Source organism: Colias eurytheme, chromosome 3 (assembly GCF_061535395.1).
Source record: "Colias eurytheme isolate Ceu_HAF_F1 chromosome 3, ilColEury1 Martin Lab GWU primary, whole genome shotgun sequence".
Classification (NCBI taxonomy): Eukaryota; Metazoa; Arthropoda; class Insecta; order Lepidoptera; family Pieridae; genus Colias; species Colias eurytheme.
In genome coordinates this window covers 3,548,086-3,575,922 of record NC_142982.1, presented here as the reverse complement: position 1 = coordinate 3,575,922, position 27,837 = coordinate 3,548,086, and the positions used below count along the sequence as shown (strand labels likewise).

General features: G+C 34.7%; 1 protein-coding gene across 1 annotated transcript; it reads left to right on the top strand.

The window, feature by feature from the left end:
• The first annotated feature begins 704 nt into the window (after window positions 1-704).
• On the top strand, window positions 705-27,837 carry cac (calcium voltage-gated channel subunit cacophony). Its single transcript, XM_090120176.1, has 40 exons — window positions 705-1,000; window positions 1,319-1,423; window positions 2,568-2,702; window positions 4,358-4,490; window positions 4,906-5,045; window positions 6,072-6,172; window positions 6,631-6,786; window positions 7,962-8,182; window positions 8,454-8,557; window positions 9,087-9,202; window positions 9,282-9,341; window positions 9,462-9,563; window positions 10,520-10,717; window positions 10,793-11,007; window positions 11,081-11,293; window positions 11,372-11,545; window positions 11,751-11,807; window positions 12,664-12,758; window positions 12,843-12,965; window positions 13,431-13,610; window positions 14,032-14,298; window positions 14,708-14,851; window positions 15,276-15,477; window positions 15,561-15,725; window positions 17,789-17,899; window positions 18,495-18,578; window positions 19,724-19,906; window positions 19,990-20,081; window positions 20,229-20,382; window positions 20,456-20,583; window positions 20,671-20,873; window positions 20,955-21,166; window positions 23,049-23,227; window positions 23,435-23,447; window positions 24,449-24,567; window positions 24,949-25,100; window positions 26,391-26,471; window positions 27,136-27,329; window positions 27,410-27,519; window positions 27,654-27,837. Exons 1-40 carry the CDS (start codon window positions 705-707, stop codon window positions 27,835-27,837), a joined length of 5,901 nt encoding a protein of 1,966 aa, XP_089976302.1.

The window sequence follows — 27,837 nt, the reverse complement described above, 5'->3', positions numbered from 1 at the left end:
TGACACGCTACTGTAGTTAATTAAATGAATAAACGCTCAAATAAGTCTTTTCAGCAAGGCTTTATATGCTGTTTAAAACGAATCGATTACTGCCTTTGACGCTAGACGCTCACCCGCCTAGTGTAACTAGTAATCTATGGACTATGTCCACATGTATGTTCGGTATGGTTATAATTTGCCCGTCGATTATTTGTAATATATTTCGATACTTTACGATACGGTTTTGTACTTATTGTTAATGGAAGTTTAGAAAATAGCAGTTATTCGCGTATTTTGTATCTATGTCTTACCTTTCATATTTAATAAATAAAATAAATAATGCATGAATGTTTTCGTTTAAAATTTATATCTACATTATAAACAAAATATAAACCTAAAATATCACATACATATAGGTATTGTAAATATTCAATATACATAAATTAGTGTAGCTAAATATTTAAAAGCAGCGTAGAATAAAATCAATGTACTTTTCAATATAGAATAACATACCTACAGTACCTAGATACACTTTACTCAATGTAACGAAGTGTTTCCGTGTTTTCTTTATTTTTACGTTCCTGAGTACTACGAATATACCTAATATTTCTCTTGTGACCTATCCCAAATTAATACGTTCGAATTATTCATTACATTGACTAATACTTATACAGGGTGTCCGCCGGCAGATTTTACACTTTGAATTGTGTTTACGGCGACTAATAATGCGGAAGGGTGGGGATATGGGTATCATTCGACGCGCCAGAGTTGCGGATTATTTAGTAGCCATGAGTCAGTGGACAGGAGCAAACCGCGCTTTTGCGGTTGAGGCGTATTTCGCGAACAATAATTCGACCAATGTGGCGAGGCGTCCTTTTTGTTCACGCTATGAAATCCGACGACTAAACGATGGGCCATCAAAACAATTAATATGGTCGTGGGTACAGAAGTTTAGAGGTTCTGGCTCACTTAAAATGAGCCTCGGCCTGGACCTTCAACGTCTGTTACTACGCCTGAAAACGTAGAACACGTGAGAAGAGAAATTTTACGTAATCCGCGTAAGTCTATTCGGAAGATTGCTGAACGTTACTGCGCAATGCTAGACAACTTTTTTATACCGAAGCTGCATCGTCATGTTAGTGACAATAATAGGACCAATTTTCAGCAGGATGGGGCCACGGCACACACTGCTAGGGACTCAATAGCAAAAGAGCAAAACTTTTTCCCGGAAAATTAATAATAAGTCGCTTTGGCGACATAGCCTGGCCCCCTAGATCACCAGATCTGACACCTTGCGACTTTTTCCTATGGGGGGATATTTAAAGTCTCGCGTATACAGCAATTCACCATCAACAATACTGGCCCTCCAAGAAAATATACGACGCGAGGTTGCGGCGATCAATCCGGAACTTTGTAAGCGAGTTTTCGCCAACATGAAGGAAAGGTTACAAGAATGTTTGCAGCTAGAAGGACGCCATTTGAGTGGAGTGCTTTTAAAAAAATAAAATCCGCATTATTCTTCTGTAAGATAATTAATAAATGACTTTGATAGTATTCATGGTTCATTTTATTTTATTTTTTAAAGTGTAAAATCTGCCGGCGGACACCCTTTAGATACTATTCTAAGGAAAATCAATTTCCTTCTTGTGACCGAGTGAACATAAACATGAATCATTTTACAAATTATCTAAATAATCACTGTTCTAATCAGGGAATAAACATCGAAACTGAGCTATTGAGGAACCAAAAAGTTCATCGACTTGTGAAATCTACCAACCAGCTTCGTGGACATGCTATGTCTTGTTATCTGTTATGTCTATGTCTTGTTTATGTCTTGTTTTACCCTCACAGGCATTCCTTAAGGCGCTACCCGGCAATTTCGACTATGTTCAACCTCTATAAAGTCTGGTACAACATAAAGCACAATACCGAAAAAAATATATAAAATAGGATGGTCTTTGATCTTTAATTGCTCGCGAGGACTTTTTTCCAAAGTTAATAGATTTCTAGAAAAAAAATGTGCCGTGGTCATCGATTTTTCCGCAAATACTCTATAAACTTCGTAACCTGCTGACTTAGAGCTCTGAAAATTTTATGTTTGATAAATTATCAGTTACACAACAGTCCCTGACGAGGATATTTTGTTTCACTGATTAGTATCTTTTTAAATACAAAATGCGAGGAAAAAAGAAGGTGCAGCGGGAGAGGTTTGAGATCCGTCAAGTATGGTCAAGGTTATTAGCGCATGTAAAAGCCTTAATAAATTAGGTCTAATAATGATGCTGATAACTATGTTCTTTATTATATTTAAACATTGTTTTGGTGATTTCAACACTCAAACCCCAAACATGACTTAATGGTGATAATGTTTTTAACCAATTATGATGATGATAAAACTTGTACATAATATTCTTATATACCTGGGGTCTCCCCAAACTTGACATAATGTTTACTATTATGGTGTCGTCGATACAACTTCAACATATTCCTATTTACCACCTGGGGTGTCCCCAAACATGACAAATATTTTCAATTATGATGCTGGTGAAAATAGTGACATTTTCTTATATACCACCAAACATTTCCAGGTTGGCGGCAGCGCAGGAGGCGGCGGGCGCGCAGGCTCGCGCGGCGCCAGCTGATACCATGGGCGGCGCGCACCAGCCCGCTACTCCGGGGCCCAGCTCGCTCTTTATATTCTCCGACGAAAATCCTATACGGAGGTGATTATCTGAACAACTATGTAATGATAAAATAAGCCGCATTTTAGATAAATAGACATAGAACTGACTGGCACAGACTTTGCTATAAAACACGTATTAGGTAGTTTTTTATGAATTGGCAAAGATTTGAAACTGATTGTTGTTGTAATTTATTATATAACTTATATAAATTATCAAAAGAAAACGCATCATTATTAATTTTTACATACTAGAGGTGTTATAAACGTAGTATTTATGTATAGGTAGGTAATAATAAAATGCAATTCACAAATACATGACGTGTCACCACATCATACAATATCTACATAATTTGTCAGCTAAATAATAACTTCTTCTCTTAAAGATTTTAGCTAGAAACTTGTGAATATTAATATTAACTAGACCCTGGTTCACCATCAGTACAGATTAACATGACATACCCACGCGATAGGAATCCTTAATGCTTAATACATATTTAACAAGCGTCGTTTTTCGCATGCATTTTGTAAACAAAGCTTTGCGAGTGTCTTTGTACGTCTACAGAAGCCAACTATTTTGCTTTTACGCTACGACTTTTTCTTTTCTGTTATACTTCTTTCGTCACGTTGTAACTGTTTTTAATGTGAAAGGGTAGAGTTTAGGGTAAGGGTGAGTTGTAATTATCATCTCTTAGATAGAATAAAATGTTGTGAATTAAGTAAAATAATTAGTATATTGAGAGCTTTAATTATTATTTATTTATTATTTTATGTTTAATGTTGATGTTTAATGCTATCTTTAGGAGGATTTGAATTATTACTTCAAATTTAAACAAAAATTATAAGATGGATGGCATGATGGATGGCATGACGAGGATGTATCGTGCAGAAGAATCCAACGAAACATCAACATAACAAAATTATTGTACCTGACTTAATGTCTATTTCTCGGGATGATGATGAAGATTATAAAAACTCTATCCTCAGGCTTTAATCTACACATATTCCACTTATTTTAAACATCTTACCATAATTTGAAACCACCAACACGTTTCCTTCGAACTGAATTATGTTCCCCCGATTGTAACATATTCGATCCATTGACGCTTCATTTAATAGCATAAACCTCGTATAATCGGAAAGTAATGCAATCGCGAGCCTCACGGTCTCATTACCAGCGTAATTACATTCAACGTTGAGTAGGAAATGACATCCAATTTAAATCTAGCGTAACGTAGTAAATATGTCGGGATAAAATCACTGAGAACCCTCTTGACTAGGTTTTAATATGAATTAAAATTTTAGTGGACTGTGTTAAAATGTGTGAGATGTTTGTCACTATTATGAGTTTCGTTAAGACGTCTCACGTCCGATAAATGTATGGTGTTTTTGTGAGATCTAATCACAAGAAAAATACAAGAAATTGTAGATTTTTACATTTATCATATTTAACACTAACTGATAGTTTACTTTTTTGTGACTTAATAATAATTTATATTTGTACAACTTAATATTATATACTTTTGGATAATATTACTAGACGGACATGATATTATGCGTATTTAAAAATGAATTTCATTTTTCTTGATTCTAAGAAATATTACATACCTAGTACCACAGCTAGAATAGTTCAACTTGAACATTTTCAAAACCGCTATACTTCAATTCGAGTATTATCAAAACTGTTATCAATTCCAGGTATACAAAGTTCATTATCGAGTGGCCGCCTTTCGAGTACGCGGTGCTGCTCACCATCATCGCCAACTGCGTGGTGCTGGCGCTGGAGGAGCATCTGCCAAACGGCGATAAGACCATCTTAGCACAGAATCTGGTACGTACGAATAAACTATGTTTATTATACAATTTAAGATTTTGGACTGTTATGTTTTTTTTTAATGTGATAGTGTAAAAAGTGACGTTTATTAGAGACAGACCGTTTTCGAATCAGAATGAACTAGTAAGATGTATTCGAAAAACTTAAGAATGTGTATATCTTATAACTTTTGTGTTATTCTCTGTTGTTAATGTTTTTAAAAGTATCTCCATAGGAGACAATAATTATTAATTATTGCGTTTACTACATATTTAGCCCATATAATAATTTCCTGAAAAACTGAAACAAGCCTTTTCTTCGGCTATTCCACGTACAGATATTCCATAATCTGAGTTTATGCTGAAAACTAAGAGATGCTATATTATTCCACATATGCATATATTTCTAATAAATTGTTTTTCGTTTGTTACAGGAAAAGACCGAGGCGTACTTTTTAGGAATATTTTGTGTAGAAGCCTCGTTAAAAATTTTAGCCTTAGGTTTTGTTTTACACAGGGGATCGTATCTTAGAAACATTTGGAACATAATGGATTTTTTCGTTGTAGTAACTGGGTAAGTATTGTTTGTTTTATTTACTATCTTAATCATCACTTCATAGCATGTCTGAAAAGTTACGATTTGGAAGGTGCCGACTTAAAGTTGCCACTTGTTTACACTTAACATAGGTGCCAAAAAGGCGATCGTAACACAGAATTGGCGCAGAATAGAATAGTTAAGTTAGGTAAGGTTGGGGTGACTCAATTTAAATATTCAATAACAAAAACTAGGTCGATGACGATTTTCGCCGAATACAACGTGGACGTTGACCTGCGGATGCTGCGCTCGTTCAGAGTGCTTCGACCGCTCAAGCTCGTCTCGCGGATACCAAGTAATTCACAGTAATTGGCGAAAAGTTCACATATAACCTTATTATTGTTACTATATTGTTCTAGAATTTTCGCTAGTTTTTCGATTCCGAACTCTTTGACGTAGAATTAAGCGCTAGTTTTAAAAATAGAACTTTTGACTTTTTTAGTGACGAATGTAGCGTCGAGTTCCTGCCATTTGCAAGATTTAAAAAATTGTCATAAAATAGATGCGTGGTTTTAAATTTTTGTGGATTTTGGACGATGCTAAATGTACTTCAAATTATGTCTAATAAATGTTGCATAATAGAGAAATATTTGTTACGTTTATTGTGTTTGTAGGTGTTTACAGATTAAAAGCTAATATTATGTAAGAATTTAGTTAAAACACGATTTACATAGGTGTGATTAAATGTAACGCATTTAGATTAAAAGTTTGTACCGAATAAAGTGTGTTTAGCTAAACGATAATGATGTAACTAGCTATACGACCATAGATCGTAGATTTGTTTTACATAGAGGAATGTGCTTGTTTTTTATTTTCTGAATACACTGAATGTTCCAGTTCGTTTTTATTTACGCACTTGCGAGACGAAGACATATAAAAAGTTCTTTACGATGCGTAAGTAGTTTGTTTTTAGTTTGTCTAAACAAGCATATTCTTTTGTAGTAATTTTATCGTTAAGTTAGATGCTAGTACAAGCTATAGTATCGAGTGATATGTGTTTGGCAGTATCATCACGCAGATGCCGGTGGTCGCGCCCGACGTCGACTTCAGGACCTTGCGTGCCATTAGGGTGCTGAGGCCCCTTAAATTAGTATCGGGCGTTCCTAGTGAGTTTATAGTTCATTTTTAGTTTAGCACCTTTAGCATCACTGGCACTAGTTGTTTGTCTATAGTCCTACGTTCTGCAAAATATTACCATATCTTACCATAATTACCATTCTAGCTTTGAAACTAATGTCTGACCACGTATTCTTCACTTTTGATATTTTGCAAAACTAGCGACGTTTCATCACGATTAGTGATTATTTACCTGTAATGCTTTTATTATTATTGTATCTCGTCTTCGATTTATATTAAATAGAAAAATTAAGAGAAATTATCTGTCCTCGATTGGCTTAATTTATTTGATTTGATCATCAAAATTACTTATAGTATCATTTAGACATGCGATATTTCAAAAGTTTATCAACTTCTCCACATTCATATAAAGTTTTCCTTGAATCGGTCATCAAAATATATTTTGAAAGATCTTCTTGATGCATATTATTAATGTTTTTCTACGCAGGTCTGCAAGTTGTGTTGAAGTCCATCATCAAGGCGATGGCCCCGTTGCTACAGATAGGCCTCTTGGTGCTTTTCGCAATTGTCATATTCGCCATTATTGGCCTCGAGTTTTATTCTGGGGCTCTCCATAAGACTTGCTATAGTTTAGAAGATATTAGTGAGTATTCATAAATTGTTACATAAAATAAGCTCTGTTTAGTGTAAAGACTGGTATTTATTGTATCTAAATATTCCATTTAAAATCATAAACATAATAATTACCACCAAATGTAATAATTATTTGAATAAAGACGACAGCTCAAGTTTATTACAAAACAAGTTATTACATTTGTCGCGTTGTGTGCACTCGACGTAAACATTAGGTATTGACCTACTTTGCTTAGTTGCTTAATGAAGTCAGTATTACTTCGATCCAAGCACCAACTTACTTATCGTTAATTGTAAATATTAAAAAGTTTTCTTTGTCCTATATTTATCAGTTTATAATTTCATGGTACCCATTTCCAAATTAAGAATTCAAAGCTCGTTTCCTTTTTAATGAATTAATTGTTTCAATTAAAATAGACATTTTTCATTTTGTTGGATCGGTTTAAGGGATTATCTCTTTAATTATCAACAATTAGCACTAATTATAGTCACTATAATTAGTGCTAATTTATTCACATAAAGATAATTATTATTAATCAAAATGACACGTTATTAACCAAAGTACGTTTGTAGCTAAAAAGTTCCTCATCATCATACATTCTACCCGTTAGACTACTTATTTATTTATATCCAGAGTAGTTTATGAAAACATCACAATCACGCTATATTTGAATCCTAAATTAAACGTAATTTATAAAATGCTTCTCACAAAGACTATAGATTAATAATAAGTATCTTCGCCTTCGATTTATAACTAATAAACAACACATATCATCATCATTATCATCCCATATATTATGTTCCCATCGCAGGGAAACGGGCCTTCTATGAAAGTCCACATATCTGTGACTACTAAACAACTCAATACACAGATCATTATAACTGAAACACTAAATTCTAGATGAAATAGTGAACAACGGAAACACAACAACAAATGCATTTAATATCTACTAAACAACACAATACACAGAACACTATAATAACTTCAACAATATTGTAGATGGCAAAATACTACTGGTATTTTTATTTTATGTGAGAAAAATATTGGTTATAACACCTTTAAATTACCATAATATACGATCAAATAAACATATTTGATTTAATTTGATTTTGATTTGATTAGATGAAATAGTGAACGACGGAGATGAAAAAAAAACACATATCTAACCGAAACACTAATTCCAGATGAAATAGTGAACGACGGCGACAACCCAACGCCGTGCAACGCGGACAACGAGACGCTGGCCCCGTACGGCGCGCACGTGTGCACGTACGACAAGAGCACGTGCCTCGAGAAGTGGGAGGGGCCCAACCGCGGCATCACGTCCTTCGACAACATCGGCTTCGCTATGCTCACCGTCTTCCAGTGCATCACTATGGAGGGCTGGACTGCTATACTTTATTGGGTAACTAGCAACATTAAGATCGGTGACAATTCTACACATCATCCGTTTTTCTACAGCAAGGATTACATTCAACTTTGCTGTTATCTGTTTCTACTGTTGCTTAAGTAACTGTTAGTCATAAATCACTTGTATTATCCTTTATTGACTTTACTGTAATATGTGTCAGGTTTCTAGCTGTAAGGAAATTGAATATTAATTCCTTAATTGTTACTTGAGGTGATTTTCTTTCAATAACCTGATTGTGATACTACAAGTTAATGCTTTGTTTCAGACGAATGACGCATTAGGTAGTACGTTCAACTGGATTTACTTTGTGCCTCTCATAGTATTGGGTTCATTCTTTATGCTCAACTTAGTTCTCGGTGTTCTTAGCGGGTATGTATACAGCATCGTCAGTAGAATCATCAGGTTAACGCCTTCATGCTTTATTTTTATTGTTTTTGTTATCTTTCTGTTCGATTTATTGAGTTTTATGATGTTTAGAGAGTTCTCTAATGAAAGAACTCGAGTCGAACGTCGAGCTCAGTTTCAAAAGGAAAGAGCGAGGCAAATGTTCAATCAAGACTTCACCGGGTACATTAACTGGATAACAGAAGCAGGTGTGAAGTGTGATTTGTATGACGCTCGGTGATTTTGTTTTGCTACCGTGCTAATATTGTGCTCTATGACATTCAATACTAATTATTGTCTAATTATAACGCCATTTAAAACTAAGTTTTTAATCTATTTTCAGTTTTGTCTGTTTCCGTTTTATTATCATTAACATTCGTTCATTAATATTAGATTTTTAAGACTTCACTTGTTCTAATGAAATATTTAATGAAACAACGTTTTTTAACATTATTTATGCTAAAATCATTCTAGTTAGACCCGTAGCATGTGTATCATGTCGCTATTTTTCCAGTGAGTTTGCTAAAGAAAGAGAGAAAGTAGAAAATAGACAAGAATTTCTTAAAATAAGAAGACAGCAAATGCTAGAGAGAGAACTCAACGGTTATGTTGAGTGGATTTGTAAAGCAGGTAAGATATTTTTAATGTTATAGAATTTGACACAGCGCATGCTGTTGTTAACATTTTAACAAGAAATTATATCTTACAGAGGAAGTAATATTAGCAGAAGAAAGAACAACAGAAGAAGAAAGGATGCATATAATTGAAGGTAAAGGTTATATTATTAACTCAATGTTATTTTACAAAAAGAAATCATCACATCAGACTTCACAAGTAGGCTTAAGAAACGTTTATGATTCTTCATAATATGCACTTTACTGATTTCCAGCTCGAAGAAGAGCAGCAGCAAAGAAAAAGTTAAAAAATCTAGGAAAAAGTAAAAGTACAGATACAGAAGAGGAGGAACAGGATGAAGATTGTGGAGATGACGGTCAGTTGACAACTTTCCCGATCACTCGTTATTGTTGTGTTGTGGTAGATCATCGACGACATTTTAGTTTGTTTTATTTCACCTTGTTGAACTAAATTCATTTCAGTAGTGACGATTTGAAAGGTTTTTATTTAATGGCTCTTCTATTGTCGAGTAAATTTTAATTCCAATTAAGGAAAAGTAAACTAACTTCTGATCTATTACTATTAGGTATTGTAAATACGAATTCTAATTTAGTTTGTCATTTTCAAACATCATAAAAATGAATGTTGCATGCCTTATCTATTGCCAATATCTAAAAATCTTTAACTCATCCGTCATTACGTACTCGTACTGTATTTTGTGTGTTGGTTGTTTACAGTTCCAAAGAAAAAGCAAGGTATGGGATCAAGCGTGGCGCTGGTAGAATATTCCTTTTCATCTTCTATGTAGTTTAACTAGATTAGAAATAGATGTAGGATTTTAGTGATCCCTATTCAATAATCATAAAGTTCAATTACAGTTCTACCCTTTTTTATTTAATTTAAAATAGATACATTTTATTTTACCAAAGTTTATCCAATTTCTATAGCCACAAAAGATCACCTTACCCTTAGTGTAAAGCTTTACTACCATAAGCTATATAAAAAAGAAAGTTACCTTAAAACGTAACATTTAAAGTAATTTTCTGAATGTTAAATATATATTAGACGTCCCACGGGGGTAGTTGAACGAGATTTATATGTGACACAAGGTTCATGTTGCAACCGAGATTGAATTTCGATATCCAACGCGATAAGTCCAATTACTCGCACGGATCTAAATTTGGCTTCGATTAAAATAAATAACCTTACCAACTAAAACTATAATGGACTAGACTTGACATGCTTATTTAAATGAAAAATATCTTTACAGTAGAATATAGTTTTTAAGCTTAGTGACCAACCATTATAATACATGTGCGATTATTACTGCAGGGTTTTTGAAAAGCAAAACGCGATCAGCCGGCAAGTGTGCGGACTTCTGGAGAGCGGAAAAAAGGTTTCGCTTCTGGATCCGGCACACTGTTAAGACGCAGTGGTTCTATTGGTTCGTCATCGTGTTGGTGCTCTTCAATACAATATGTGTAGCTGTCGAGCACTATAGGCAACCTAAGTGGCTTACTTCGTTTTTATGTGAGTATTCATCATGATTATTTTACCGTGATGTATCCTAATTGTTCTGTTTATTCAACTTTGATTTTGTTTCAGACTATGCCGAATTTGTGTTCTTGGGGTTATTTATGATGGAGATGTGGGTAAAAATGTATGCTTTAGGTCCTCGTATTTACTTCGAATCGTCATTTAACCGCTTCGATTGTGTTGTCATTTCGGGCTCCATTTTCGAAGTGGTCTGGTCCGAAGTAAAAGGAGGATCATTTGGTCTGTCAGTCCTTAGGGCTTTAAGGTTGTTAAGGATATTTAAGGTAAGATTGAATTTTACTATTTACATATGATTTGGTTTTTAATCAATATTATAATTCACTATTTATTTTACAGGTCACAAAATATTGGTCGTCTCTTCGTAACCTTGTGATATCTCTTCTGAACTCAATGAGATCAATCATCTCTCTATTGTTTCTCCTATTCTTGTTCATTCTTATATTTGCACTTCTCGGAATGCAGTTATTTGGTGGACAGTTTAATTTCGAAGAAGGTACACCACCAACCAACTTCAACACGTTCCCAATTGCTTTACTCACTGTCTTCCAGGTAACTTTGGGTGATACAAATGTAAATGAATTTTTATATGGAAATATTACTTTACTATAACCATTTTTATATTTCCAGATCTTAACAGGGGAGGATTGGAACGAAGTAATGTATTATGGTATCCAATCTCAAGGAGGTATTCAAAAGGGGATGTTGTATTCGTTATATTTTGTCATCCTTGTACTGTTCGGGAACTATACGCTGCTAAACGTGTTCCTTGCTATCGCTGTTGATAACTTGGCCAATGCTCAGGTACAGTATTTACAATTATATTTTCAAATACATGAAAATAGATGATACTTCAGTCGAGTTAACGTTACATGTTATATTTAATGTGGTATCGACTAAAGTAGAATCTACGATAAAATACAGCACTATAATGTTGTGTGTTGACTGTTTCCGCCCTCCTGTATATTTGACGCTGCTTGCGTGTAAATGTCGCGTTCTGTATTTACAGGAATTGACCGCAGCTGAGGAGGAACAGGGCGAGGAGGACAAGGAGAAACAATCTCAGGTAATTGGTTTCTGAATCACAGCACTTTACGTTAGGAATATGCTTTGTGCCACAGTCGAGACTCGTAGCCTAAGTGTAGTAGTTGTTGTATGGACGCGATTGGTTTGCAAAATTTAAAATTTACATACAACAACAAATTTTTCGGCTAATTAGGAATTGCAGAAAGAAATGGATGCGTTACACGCGGTTGATGGAGCTCCAAGTGAAAAAAGTCCAGCATCGGCTAGGAAGGTAAAGAAGATCAGTGGTGGTGCTAAGCTGTGCTTACCGTGCTCATTGGTTTTGGCGACTTAAAATATTGTTGACTTTTATGGTTCATCGCCACTTATCGTACCCAGCAGCAAAGTTCAGCCAGCGACGGCAAATTTTAATAATACTATACATGTTTTTTTTTTCTTCACACACATCTTAACTTTATTTTTCTGTATTGTAGAAAATCCAACAATATTTTAAGTTAATTCGTTCATTATCGGATCGATGTTGCTTCTGTGGGCCGATTATTTTTAGGATTCTAATATGATTTTCAATTTTAGGAACATAGTTCTAGAAAACTGTACCATTATACATATTTTTTCATTTATCGAATTCACGAGTACAGTTTATTCATACCATTTCAATTATCATTTAATTTCTAGAAATGCATGTTGAGGGATAAAAAATCACTCAAATTTTATTAAACAAATTGATTATTATTTCAAATAGTGTTAAATGATTATCATCATTGGAAAATTAAATGTAGGTATATTTATAAAAAATATTAAATCGGTGAACCTTTTTATTTGAGATACGTCAATTAAATAACTATGAAAATGCATCAATTTGCTTCGGTAATTTTTAAAATGTATGCCTTTTTTAGAAGGAAGAGGCCAAAAAAGAGGATGAGGAAGTACCAGATGGACCAAAACCAATGCTGCCATATTCGTCCATGTTTATTTTGTCACCTACGAATCCGTAAGTGTTGCAATTTAATTATTTGTATTTTATAATTTTATCTGAGTTTAGTAATATTACCTTAATACTTGTTTTTATTTTCAGAATTAGACGAGGCGCACACTGGATTGTAAATTTAAGATATTTTGATTTTTTTATCATGGTAGTTATATGTATGAGTTCCGTGGCGTTAGCAGCAGAGGATCCCGTAGTTGAAGATAGTGACAGGTATGATGATATTTCATATTTTTCAATGTGAATTATAAACTCATTGATAACTCTTCTAGGGATCTTCAACCTTAATCATTAGATACTCTTTTATTGTTATTGAGGCGACCATTGTTTACATCTTCATTCTCTTTCATATTATGACTATGCTGATACTATTATACCATCTTCATTTCAATTCTTTACGAATGACTTTAGATTTAATTGAGCAAAATTTACACACATTCCTTAGTTGTACTTTTGCTATACATTCCGTCAATATATTTACGATTCACATAAATAACGTGTCTAAAATCTTAATTATTCTCGTACAATTTGGTATCATTCCATATATCAACACTTATACATTTTCGTTTGTACTTATGTTGTCAATCATTTGCTTTACTCAATGTTTTTAACTAAATTCTTCTTCGTATTGTGCACTTCTTTTATCATTTACTTCACTATTGTCACCACCATCCCCAGAAACAAAGTACTAAACTACTTCGACTACGCGTTCACGGGCGTGTTCACCGTGGAGATGCTACTGAAGATCGTGGACCTCGGCATCCTGTTCCACCCGGGCGCGTACCTGCGCGACCTGTGGAACATCATGGACGCCGCCGTCGTTATATGCGCCCTTGTCAGCTTCGGTTTTGAGATCGGGTTAGTGTGTTTTAGATTGAACTAATGTTTTTCTTACTGCTGATTTAATTACTTTTGTGATTTATACAGTGCACTTACAGATATAACTAAAGTTTCTGTATTGAGCTGATTTGATTTTTTTTTCTGATCTATGTAATATCAGGTATTCCGTTTATCGGCACTTGTTATTGTCGCTGATTTTATTTTGAAATATAATATTCATGTTAGTTCATAACTATCGAACAAAAATCTTTCAAGATATAATTCTTATCAGATTTTTGTCTTTTTTAGGTACTTACTTGAAATTTTTGCAATTCGTAAAATAAATAAAGATTTCTTACTTTCCTAATTAGAATGGATATCATAATCATCTCTCAAATAGGAATACAGAAAGCTATAGAGTCAGTATCGAAATTTTAATGATATGTTGTTTTTGTTACAGAGGCATAAAGAAAGGGGCGGGGCAGAATCTGTCCACAATAAAGTCGTTAAGAGTGTTAAGAGTGCTCAGACCTTTAAAAACTATTAAACGTGTTCCCAAGTTAAAAGCAGTGTTTGACTGTGTTGTGAACTCTTTGAAAAATGTCATAAACATTCTCATTGTGTATATATTGTTTCAATTCATATTCGCTGTAATTGCAGTTCAACTTTTTAATGGTAAATTTTTTCACTGCAACGATATTAGTAAGAATACTTTTGAAGACTGCCAGTGAGTATTGGTTTTTGATTATATTTTTTAGGTGTAAGCTAGATGTAATTAGAAAAAGTAGTCCGTTTGATATTTAGAAATATATTTCTAGTCCAAATAATTTTAAAAATAATCCTGAAGTAGTTTTTTAAAACGTACCTACATCATTTGAATCATAATTTCCAGATTAAAAAAGTGTTAATGTAAAAAATATCCACGATGAGACGAAGACGCAGTTTGATTCTTGGAATTCGATCCGCGTCTTCGTCTTCTTCTTCTCATTACCGAACTATAACTATCTATTCTTTTAATTTTAAAATCCCATAGATATAATAAATATGGTCTAAAATTAGCCATAATTAATTAATTCTCCATTCAAATCATATTTCTCTAATTTATTTATTTCCCTAACTAACATATCCATTTGCAGAGGGTCGTATTTCGAATACGAGTCGAACAGCCTGCTGCCGCGCGTGAGCAAGCGCCAGTGGACGACGCAATCGTTCCACTACGACAACGTGGCCAGCGCCATGCTCACGCTCTTTGCGGTGCAGACTGGGGAAGGGTGGCCGCAGTACGTGTATTATTTATTTTATTATTGAATTTTTTATAGAATTTGCAGGTTCTGGATTTGATTTGGTTAATTTGTCTGTTGAAATGGTGTATGTTTGAATATTATGTCAAAAATGTACGAAAGGAATTAAGAAATTCTTCCCTTTTTGGGATCGTTAGCAAAAAAAGTATTAGATAGGCAACAGCGTGTGCTACTTATATTCACAGCAATGCATGGAAAATACACAATCTTCATCTGTTTTACAGAATTAATTTTCTTTCCCAGTTAGTAGATGATTGTAAAAATATCTCAGGTGATCTAGACTTTATTATCAAACTACGGTAACCGCATCTATTTTGAGTTTTAGCTTTATAAAGCTTTATCGACGACAAAATTGAATTTGTCTCAGGTAATAATTTTAACAAATATTCTCTTTTGTTTTCAGAGTATTACAAAATTCGATGGCCGCCACATACGAAGATCGGGGACCTATACAAAATTTTCGAATAGAAATGTCCATATTTTATATAGTTTACTTTGTGGTGTTTCCGTTCTTCTTCGTTAACATATTCGTAGCTTTGATTATTATTACGTTTCAAGAACAGGGTGAAGCTGAATTGCAAGATGGCGAAATAGATAAAAATCAGGTAAAGAATCTGGAATATAAATTCAGTACTTGGTAAAATCGAGGAAATAAGAAATAAGGTACATAATGACAATGTGATTACAGAAATCGTGTATAGATTTCACAATAGAAGCACGACCTCTAGAGAGGTATATGCCAAGTAAACGGGGGAGTCTTAAGTACAAAGTGTGGAGAATAGTTGTCTCCACGCCTTTCGAGTATTTCATCATGGCGCTAATTGTTCTCAACACATTATTGCTTATGATGAAGGTATGTATTGCTACAACTATAGTCTAACCATTAATTACCTAATTAATTAAAATATTTAAGGATTCTTTTATAAGGTGCTACTATTAATTTTTCGCTTAAAACTCCAAGTATATTAAGCATATTAGATGCTACATCCATAATGTAAACATTTTTAATATAACTTGACCGATCTATGGCAAAGCTAGGAACATACAAAGGAAAAACTAACAAAACGCACTAAATGTGGTTTAGAATTTCACGTGTAATTTAGTAAGATGTAAGTCGACACAAGGCTTATTTGGTTTAGATCCCTCAAGCTCACAACAATGCACTAAACCAAATTAGTAATGTGTATCGTCCCTTTTGTTGGTCGGAACAAAGTATACAATGTGCAATTCAAACATTAGTAAAACGTAGACATGATCAAACAGATAATTGGCAAATGTTAGTACTGCCAAAGCTACAAACACACACACAAACACAACACAGAACGCTAGTCTCTTTCGGCGTCAATGTACACAGCATCGGAATGTGCCGTTTTCCAAATTATACCAGCATTATCGTCAAGTGTGTCGCCAATATTATTTATGTTCTCATTACGTGTTTTATGTTCGGTGTTTCTTTCTTCCTGGCTTGCTATTTTTTAATATATTTATATGTCCGTATAAATGTGTTTGCACGATAACCTATCCATCCTGCACACTCGCTGCACCAGACTGGTTACAATTTATTCGGTCCGACGTGCTTGTGAATGCACAACTTTCAAAATCAATTACGTGGCATGAGCCATACGTGTTGTTCGTGTTGCATGATTTTATAATAAGACCTATCTGTCTTTATGTGGAAAATGCATGATCGAAGTACGGCCTTAAGCCAAGCAATATGTGGTGGGGCTTTGTGCTGCTTGATCTTAATCCGAATTCTTTAAATTTCTAAAAAGGAATAGTCCTCATCGTGAAAAGCTTAAAACTGCTAATTGAAAATTTATATTTTCCAAATTTGTCAATCTTCTCCTCAGTTCCTCTTGTTCCAAATCACGAATCCAGTTTTACGATATTATTTATGTATTGCACATCATTTATTGAATATTTATTTAGTTTTACGTTAACGCTCGATTAGTTTGATTAAAAATCCATGTCCCATTAAAAAGTAATGTTTAGAAAATCAAACTTTATAATAAATGAATATATTTTCTTTGTCACGGGATTATCCGACTTCTCATCACAAAATGGCAGTACTATAACCAAAATGACCTCTACGCGGATATCCTAAAGTATTCAAATATGGGGTTCACTGGTATGTTTTCCGTGGAAACTGTGTTGAAAATCATCGCTTACGGTGTCAAAGTAAGTACACACCTTACACTGTTTGAGCAGACACTGCAGTATTCATAAAAACATAAACAATAATACAAATGTACTCTTTCTGCTACTAACATAACTTTTATACTTACATGACTGTATGGGATATTGTGAAACCAAGTAAATATTGTCCTTCCCGAGTGTCCTATAGCAATTCTCTTTGAAGAAAGTTAAGTCTGTAAATGTTTTGTTGCGTCGTATTTGCATGAATTCGGTGTTGATGCATGTGAACCTTACAACCACTTGTCACCTATTCGATGCTTAATACACCCTTCGCTGTGTCACCAATGTTTTAAATGTGATATTTCTCAGCCTTTGCCAGAAGCTCTAACAATAAGGTAAGGCAGGACTAACTTTTCTATGCTTTTCTTTACAAGGTAAGTACACAAAGACTTTATTATTATTGAATGAAGGCGTATGTTTAATGTTCGCCGGCATGCCCAAAGCCTAAGCATGTTGCACGTGCACTTCACAACGAAAGATAACAGACCAGTTATCAGTATAAAATGACAAACAAATCACACACACATACACAATGATACGAAAAACAAGACGTCTTGCGATTATGATAGTGGGTAGTCTTATATTTTTGTAATAAGCTACATACTAGAAAGTTTTGGCTAATGTTTAGGATTGGGAATATGCTCATATGTTTTGATACTAGTTTAGACTGACGGCGTTACTGATGTAAATCTAAAAGTATTGGTATTGGTTTTATATTAGTTTCACGAGGCTCCGACAGTACTCATGGACGTGTTAACAGTCATGAACATTGTCTTTACGTTCTTCTTCCTACTCGAGACCGTTCTGAAGTTAATTGCATTCGGATGTGCGGTAAGAATCACCCATTTTAACTTAGCACAATACCATTCAACATCATCTCCATGATCATTATTATAAATATTATTGTTTATGAAAATGGATATGACGTGTTGGAAATTTTGAAGTTGATTTTAATGTTACTCGATTATTACTATTACATATTTTATTTATAACCTCAAGCTATCGAATAACATCAAAATCTCTTCGTCACGTTTTTAATCTCTTGAATTTTTAGTTTAGCTAATAATATTCAATGTGGACATGAATATATATATTTTATTATATAGAATTTATTGTATCTAAAGTTTTGAAATGCAGCTTTTTCATATTTAGGTATTAATTTTTAAATAGTCTAATCATTTTAGTAAAATATTTTAATCGTTTGACTTTAATCAAAGAGAGTTGCCTCCAGTATTAGTTCATGTTTAATTCTATTACAATGTAAAAAAAGAACGAGACGGCGTACATTTGTTTTAATAAGATTGATTTTATGTTTGCACATTTTAAAGTTGAACATTTTATAAATTTTGTAAATGATATTATATCAGATTCAATAGTTACAATACACATGTGAAAAAGAAATAAAGCATAATTTTATAATTTTCAGAATTTTTTCAAAGACCCATGGAATACATTTGATTTCATAACGGTCATTGGAAGTATAATTGATGCCCTAATCATGGAATTCGGCGTGAGTATTTTATATTTTTTACCTTTTCATACCATCTATATTTTTGTTTTTTTTTCTGTTTACATTCTTTGTTCTCAGCGATGGAAAGGAACATTCAGTTTTCTTTCAATTTTTATATCATTAAATGTAAGATCTGTATCCTGATTACAGAGTGACCTTGCTGAAAACTGTGCTGACATATCCTGTCAGCAGGTAACGGAAATGTGTGGTTTACTACAAGTTTTAGATTTTCAAAAGAGTCGTGTGATTTAGATTTTGTCTATAAAAATTCAGTGTTTGTAGAGCTAGATTACCAAGTTTTCATAGTCTCGTAGATTGGAAGTATTTCGATAGGCTAGGTATTTATTCTCATGTCATTAAGTTTGTTTATGGAAAAGTTTAGATAATTCATCTTTAGTATTTTTGCTAGATTTAGCAACGTTGTACCTATTTGAGTCAATGGTATTATGACCAGTAATAATTCGACGTAGTTATTTTAAAATGATAAGTAAACTGTTGATTAATAAGAATTAGTCTTTCTTTGATTATTTAATAGAATTCGAAATTGAAGAGCTTCAAATAATAGTTTAATTGATTTGTCGCAATTTGTCGTTTCTTTGTAATTCACACGTCTTCGTATATCTGTTAAATTTAAATATATTCTTGTATAATATTATGAAATAGACATTATTTATGATAGACTATGTGAATTACATTTTTATCAGACATTTTTTAGTTATAAACGTAATTCAATTTAGTCGTTTCAGATGAGGTTATCAGTTCCTACGATATTTATTTTGCTTTATGTGGTATTGTTAACAGGCGAATGGTAAACCTTTTCGATTGTCAATTTTATTTATTGTCGTAGAAATACGTAAAGTACTACATATCTAAAAGCGGAAAATAACGATGATAGTGAATGAATCTAAAAACACGATGTGACTAAACGCGTAGATAATTTACCCATAGAATAGAGTATTTTAAAATTATAATAGAAATTTGGATAGATTTTTCATATCTTCTACGAGTAACTTTCTGTAATCAACGAATCTTAAACTTATTCGAGTTCAGATAAATTTTGATACAATTTAATTGGATAATTACAGAAGGGTGCTTGTCCTTCCTCCAGATGTTTTTCTATCACTAAAACTCGGTGATACTTATAGGAAAACACGTTCAACGTTGGTTTCCTCCGCCTGTTCCGAGCCGCGCGACTGATCAAGCTGCTCCGACAGGGCTACACCATCCGAATACTTCTCTGGACATTCGTGCAGAGTTTCAAAGCCTTACCCTATGTGTGCCTTCTCATCGCGATGTTATTTTTCATCTATGCCATCATTGGAATGCAGGTATGCTCTCATTTCCTTTAATTGAATCTGTTTGTCCTTATGTTTTCTTGCTTATATGTTGATTTATTTATCATTGTTTACAGGTGTTTGGAAATATAGAATTAGCAGCAGAGTCTGATATGAATAGACACAATAATTTTCGGAGTTTCATCCAAGCTCTTATGTTATTATTTAGGTAAGTGCTTTTGTTCTTTAGTTAACGATGTTGAGTCATTTAGTTTAATGGTAAATAATTGCATGGTCATAATAAAAAATACTAAGACGTTCTTTATTTCCGTAGATATTACCAAGTTATTTTATAATGGTTTTGTTTGTGATTTAGATGTGCAACGGGAGAATCTTGGCCAAATATTATGTTGGCGTGTCTCAAACCTGCCAAATGTGATAGGGAAGCCGGAAAACCACCGAGCGAAGTGTGTGGAAGCACACTCGCCTACGCATATTTTGTATCCTTCATTTTCTTCTGTTCGTTTCTGGTAAGTATATTTATTTGTATAACTTTGATTTTCTTCACTAATTGGGAAATATAAATAATCATTTTTGTTTTAGATGTTGAACTTGTTCGTTGCCGTCATTATGGATAATTTCGACTACTTGACAAGAGATTCTTCAATCCTCGGAGCCCATCATCTTGACGAGTTCGTTAGGATATGGGCTGAATACGATCCAAATGCAACGTAAGTTATTTATCATCTGTTTAATAATTGTACTAAAAAAATGTGTGTTTTATCAATTCTTCAAAATGTCCTTTAACTTCATTGCAGGGGGAAAATACATTATACAGAGATGTATGATATGTTAAAAAACATGGATCCACCACTTGGGTTCGGTAACAAATGTCCCAATAGATTAGCATATAAAAAATTAATTAGGATGAATATGCCACTAGACGAAGAAGGGAAAGTAAATTTTACAACAACCCTTTTCGCGTTGATTCGCGAAAATTTGAGTATAAAAATGAGATCAGGTAAGTTTCGGATTATATTAACTATTGAAATTAGTAAAGGTAACGGATAGTTTTCAAATATTGATAAAATAAATAAAATAGCGGAAGAAATGGACCAAGCCGACGAAGAACTTAGGGAAACAATAACCCGCATTTGGCCGCTCCAAGCGAAGAAAATGCTTGACTTGCTGGTGCCTCGTAGTGATGTTCTCAATGCTGGAAAACTTACTGTGGGCAAAATATACGCAGGACTTCTGATCCTGGAGAGTTGGAGATCGACTAGGTTTGGCCAGACTGAACCACAGGGCGTTCCGGTAAGAAATCATTTTTTGAATATAATATATCTGCACAATTCTGTTATTAATTTGAAATGATATAAATGTTTTATATTCTATTGAGGTACGTAGGCCCCAAATGAAGCCAGAGATATAAATAGTATGCTTAATAAAGATAATATTATATTTTTCATAGCAATTGTAACTTTGAGCCAAATGTAAAATTTGATGAATAGGTATAATTACACTGTTTAAAGATGTAGTGACTGTTAAATATCCCTTATCTCCTTTATATTTAGATGATGACTGACACGTTATAGTTAGCAACCTAGCGTTGTGTTGTTTTGTGGATGTATTGTTGTGAATATTGATGTTCCATTTAAATTACCATGTATGTATATATTCGTGTTGAAAGTGTTTCATGAGCACTGATTGGCTTTGTGTTAGCTATTCCATTATCGGAACAAGTACAACAATACAGGATCACTTAGTTGAAATCGACTCTTACGAGTCGACTACATTGGTGGTTTACTTTTCAGGCATTCAGCGAGAATAGCCCTACGGCCAATCAGCCGGTAGTATTAAATATTTTACGGAACGAAAGTTTTAACTACCTTTTTCTTGCACTATTTAGATTTTGGTTTTTGTTTATCATGAATTTCTTCCGCATCGTGTTTGATTAATAATTTTATATAAAAGTAAATTAAATGAATCCACGGACACGATGGTCGATAATTTATAGTCTCACTTCCCGTAAATGACACATTTAGTTGTTCTAATAACCCATAAGATTTAGTTACATAAAATCGCACCTCACTGGTAGCTTGGACAAACCTGTGCTAGATGAGTGCACAATTTTGTCCATGTAATGATCAGTTCTATAGCCGGTCCAGGCTTCTATCAGAAATGTACCTAGTAACCTGTCCTATAGTTGCAAAATACATAAATAGCAGCATCTAGAGATTTGTGTCCGTGTTAAGCAGTGTTTTGAATTTTTGGTAGAGTTAGATTAATGTGTCCTTTGTAGATTTTGTTTTCTATTTTGTGACGTTTTTGCTACACACTTTAAATTTTCTTTGGAATGATTTTTACATAGTTTTAATTAATAATTATTTTATGAATTTTGCATGGAGTTTGATTTGAGAGTTTCTGTGTCCAGTTTTGATATACACACTTTCACATTTAGTGTTTTAAATTACATTTTGGCTCAATATTTGTTCATTCATTATAGAAGCCGTATGTGATATGTGATATGATTAAATGCTTTCTATGATCTGCTGCATTTACCCCTAACTTAACATTTGCATTTTGGTCATGAAGTCACAATAAAATATTGTGCATGCATATACTAACAATATAAAGACAGACATAAATTATATACTAAATATGTAATATATGTGTACTACATAAATACATGTAATAAATTCATGTTGGTCTTCAAACAAACTGCCTCTGGCTTCAAACTTATATTGCACCTAAACTAATCAGCTGTAATAAATATCTCACAGTCGCTTTTACTTTAAAGCTCTGCATTCTTCACAAAGACTCTCAACATTTACTTTCAGCATACTGGATATATATCGGACACTCAACAAGTATCAACTACATGCGTAACACGCCTACAACTAACATGATATTCTAATTAGTATTTCCCCAGATATCTAGCAGCATACCTACATCACATAAACGCCATGAACATAACAACAGTCGACATGCGCCCATTTTAGAGTGTTGGCAATTAGCGTTAAAATGAGATTTGTTAGTGAGGTTTTGTGCCGGCGTTATGTGAATCATTTGCGCAGGCTCATGGTAGTTTAGTATAATTTAAGATCTGTTGATGCCAAAGAGTAACTTTGGCGAAAACATGAGATTGCGCAAGTGAATAACGGAGGGAGAACGTGAAGTTAAATGGCTGGTACAGAAGGCGTCCTTCTTTAACTGCTTGCTGGATGTGGCTGCGACGGGCCTGAACCACGGCTCCAGGACAGGCTCGCTAAGTCAAGAGGGACAGGCTATCACTGTACCGACCACTGAAGGTCATATAGATGATCCGCACACTTTAGCTGACCTCGCAAGACGCAGCACACGGAAGTCTCACAAGTAAGGAAACGTTTATAGTCTGAATTTGTGTTAGAAATGTAGCTTTTCATCAGGGAGGCTTTTTCATGAAAATGAAAAATCAAGACCAGTGCTTTCAATAGAATAATAATCTTTTCTTAATTCTCTGAAAGGCATTAAGCCCATGATTAAAATTTATAATTTCATGAACCTTGAAAAGTCTTCTAAATTGAGTTTATTTTGTTTCAGAAACAACAAAAAGGTGAATACCTTTCGTAAAGGATGAATAGATAATAAAAAACGCATAATTGTTGTGTAAGATGGCTATGGATAAGTGTCCCTAATTTGTTTGCATTAAGCAGTGAAGGTTCTATATGAATTACAGAAAATTTGTGGCAATGTATAAATATAGTTTTGGTGTGCTATAGAAAATCATATTGATGCACTTTGTTATAGATAGTTGATGTTGTAACTTTGTTAGATCTCTGTTGCGGTATTGAATTTGATGGATAATATTTTATCATAAATCGATGTTTATTTGTTGTGTCCATTAACATTTGTTACTTTAGGTTAATTGTGTAATAAACCTATTTAAGGCCTTAGGCCCGTTAAGTGTTTCAGTAATGATATCGAGATAGATTGTGTTGTCTGATATTAATTTTAATTTGAATTTTTACAGATGGTTATTCATGTTTAGGTAATATTTTCAGTATGATAGGATTTTTAAAGTAGTGGACTTTGAATGTCTATAAACTATGATTTTGTATTTGTTAATTAGTGGATGGTAAATGTTTTACTGTAATTAAAAATAAATTAACTGTAATATTGTTTGTTAGACACAACACTCATAACAACCAGTACTTACAAATCTGACATGACATGCATTTCATACGCAAACCAACAAAAACAATAAATTCTAAACATGATGCGTGATCTGTGCATGACAAATAGATATACAGTAATACAACTGCATGCCACTCTCTTAAATATCTTAGCTTTTCCTTTCTTTAGAGCTCTAAGGTAGTAACTTTACAGAAATACCGGTAAGTACGTGAATTTTCAATTTAATGCACGAGCACGATTGCATGATTAGCAACTTAGGTTCAAAATTTTAATTTTTAACAGAACCTATGAATGTTGCTTCCCTACAACATTTTGTAAATATGGGACAGAATTTTTTCCATGTATCATACAATTTTTGCCATTATTCGTTAGTACTAGACTCGTTGAATATTATCTAATTATATTTTATAAATCCTCTAGGTCTTGGAGTTGCAGGATGTGGGATCACACCACGCCTCAATGGAATCTCTAGATGAGGGCAGGTTACAAGCACCTCATGCGTATCAAAATGGTCACCACGGCAGATCATCTAGTTTAAGGTAATGTTAAATTATCCATTATACTATTAATTTACTCGTAGGCGCGTTTTACCCTTTGGAAATCATATCAGTAAGACCCAAATATTCCGTTTTCAGCTCAATCTCAACACAACAAGTGTTGCCAATTTATTTCACTTTTATTTTATGATTTTATTTTTATTTTCTTTTATTTGTAGAGCCGTCGAAGAGGTCATTGCTCTGAAATTAATCGTAGTAGAAGGGGGTATGTTACCTATGCAGAGATTTGTCGACTAATTTTATTCATATACTAAATGTATCTCTACTAACCTTCTTTTGCATGATACCTACCGTTAGCATGACTATGGTAACTTTGGATAATTTTGAAGATGTTCTTGATTGAAATAATGTTTGTATATTTAGACGTACACCAAGTCCGAGAAGGCGGCATTACGGGGGCTACCATCACGAAATCGGCTTCTCCGACACAGTGAATAATGTCGTGGAAATAGTGAAACACGAACACCACAGGCACGGACGTCCACATAGGGCTCCACATCATTACCATCCACATGGTAGGTGCCGTTTTCATGTCTCTTCCAGCTAAATGCTAAGTGGTACTGAAATCCATTGAAATATATCCCAGTATAGTTCACATGAATCTGACGGTAGTATGTCGGTCTAATGCACATTGCATTGCAGTTATAATTGATGAATTTAGAAAAAATATTAAAGTTACCATAACTAAGTCGCTAAACTTGTTACATCGACAGATTCATTCTGGCTTGTTGCTAAAGCAAATATTCTTAACTCTCGAGCGTTTTAACAACATACAATCGAATTGAATATATTTTCCGAGGTTCCACTTCTATCTTCTGTCGTTTAATTTATTTATCAATTATATCATAATAGTATTCACACATAATAATATTGTTTTATCATAATCATAATATTATATTTCATTTAGATTCAGTTTTTGTGACCCAACAGTTTTGCAAACATTTTTCTTCTCATGAAGTTACTCTGAAAGTTTTGTGAGAAGATTGGAATTTTAGCTTACAAGTAGTCGTAGATTTCCATAACTTGTAGATGTAGCTATAAGATTTATACAGCAAAGCTATTTAATATTAAGTTAGTACATTTAGTAAACAATTGTACCTTAGTTATATCGAAGACCCATGATAATCAACTAGATTTGTACAATGAGTAGCTAATTAATTCCTTTAATAAACTTTGTCTCCCTGTTGCTCATTTAGTGAAACCATTATCCAGTTTATCAGGCTATATTATATAAAATATATAGACTAGAATAAGTAACATGTAACCGGCTATATATAATCAGGGCCTGTTTAGACACGAGTTGAAATAATTGGTTTGTGATAATTTTGTAATATAGATATTTTGTAAAAATGAATTGATTTGCCTGCTGCATGTTCACATAAATATTACATCGGAGTTTGCATCGGCTGCACAGTTATATTACGCTTCGTCGATAAGCTCTCAAAAGATGCCTCGATCGCATGCACATCGACTGCAACTGTATCATGCAGCATGCAAACGCTTAATAGATAAATTTTAGTTTAAACAAATTGACATGTTATATACTTTAAAGTAGAATTTTATATTTAATCGATTTATTGTATTGATTGTAGAATGACGACAAATATTTAACACACAGATTTAATTAGCGAATCAGCATAAGATGATTTCGAAAGTAGAAACAAGAACTCCTGTCCTTAATCCAAAACTTTTAGCGTCACTTTCATGAGCAAAAGTAAAAATTGTTAAATGTGATATGGGTCGGTAAACCGACGGGCTTAGGGTAAAGCGTGGTGAAAGGTACATGAAGGTATTCCTGACAGCAGGGAAGGAGTGGAGGGCGCCCTATCCTACGACCAGCCTGAGCCTGCCCTCGCGGTCGCCCAGCCCGCCACACCACACCTACGGTGAGATCCACTCGCCACACACACCGGACCACATAGCATCTACCGTATATGCTGCGCTTGAGCTATCAGTACAACAACTCCAGAGCGGGCACTGAATGACAATGTCAAACACCATGTCAAAACATGCGTTCAGTCCTGGCTCTTCAAATAAACTTTCATTGCATTTCACAATCGAAGTCATTAAAACTTTGCAACGAAACACACGCAAACTATTCATGAGATAGGATACTCATAACCAGAATAAAACTTGGCACTATTCACCCTGGTCGATATGTTCCCTTACCTGTAAGTCCCGATATTGAATAATGGAAAATTTGTAAAGCAAAAGGTCCAATTCAACAGCTGAAATTGGCAATAATAACATTCACTCGAAGGACCTTTTGCTGCGTAAACCAACATACCCATATTTGCACGATTACTTGTCAACGCGTCGATATCCGTGCGCTACTATTGTGAGATACGTGCAAATTAAATCGTGTGTTGTTATCATAAGAAAATTGTTTGCACATCTGTTTATTGTTAACCTCGCTATATATTTTTCATTACAATGTTTATTTTCCTCGCTTTTCGATCATCACGTTCGAATTCAACGTTCACGTACGACTCGCGCTCGGTTCGAACGCCCGCAGTCGGGCTCGGAACAACCCAATTATTCAAAGGACAGTCTGGGCACCCATAGGTGGCGACCGGGAGCGGGACCGCGAGCGCGAGTGGCGCGAGTGGCGCGACCGCTCGTGGGAGCGCGAGGGCGCGCGCCGCGGTCGCGGCCGCCAGCTGCCGCCCACGCCCACCAAGCCGTCCACCTTACAGGTCAAGCAGCAGCCGCCGTTCACCAGAATTAGCCACAGCCCGTCGCACGTAAGTCACCCCCGCATCTCTCTCTCCACTTTTTCCTATCTACGCGACGCATTTACCTATCGATTGAATTTCTTTGACAGTTATCGTTAAGGCCCACTGTGCGAGAACCTTTAGAGCCTTTACACGATGAGTACGAATATGGCCGGGAAGTTGAAAGACTGATACACCGAGATTATAGATCTAGGGAGAGGTAAGATTAGAAGCTTAACCGAGATAGACATTAGCGTAGCTGCAATTCGCCGCCAGGGCGCCTAGTTTCCGCTCGCTACGAGGGCGTAACCTTGCGTCCGAGGGGATCGATTAAAGGGGCGCGTATGATTGTAGGCGCGGTTGGGGCTACGAAGCGGAGCGTGGAGCGCGGAGCTATGAGGCGCCGCTGAGCTACGAGGCGGCGCTGGCGATGGGGCGCGGCGGCAGCGCGGGCGCGGCGGGCGCGGCGCCGCGGCTGCCCAACGGGTACAAGCCGCGCGCGCGGCACTCCGACTCGGACGAGGACGACTGGTGCTAG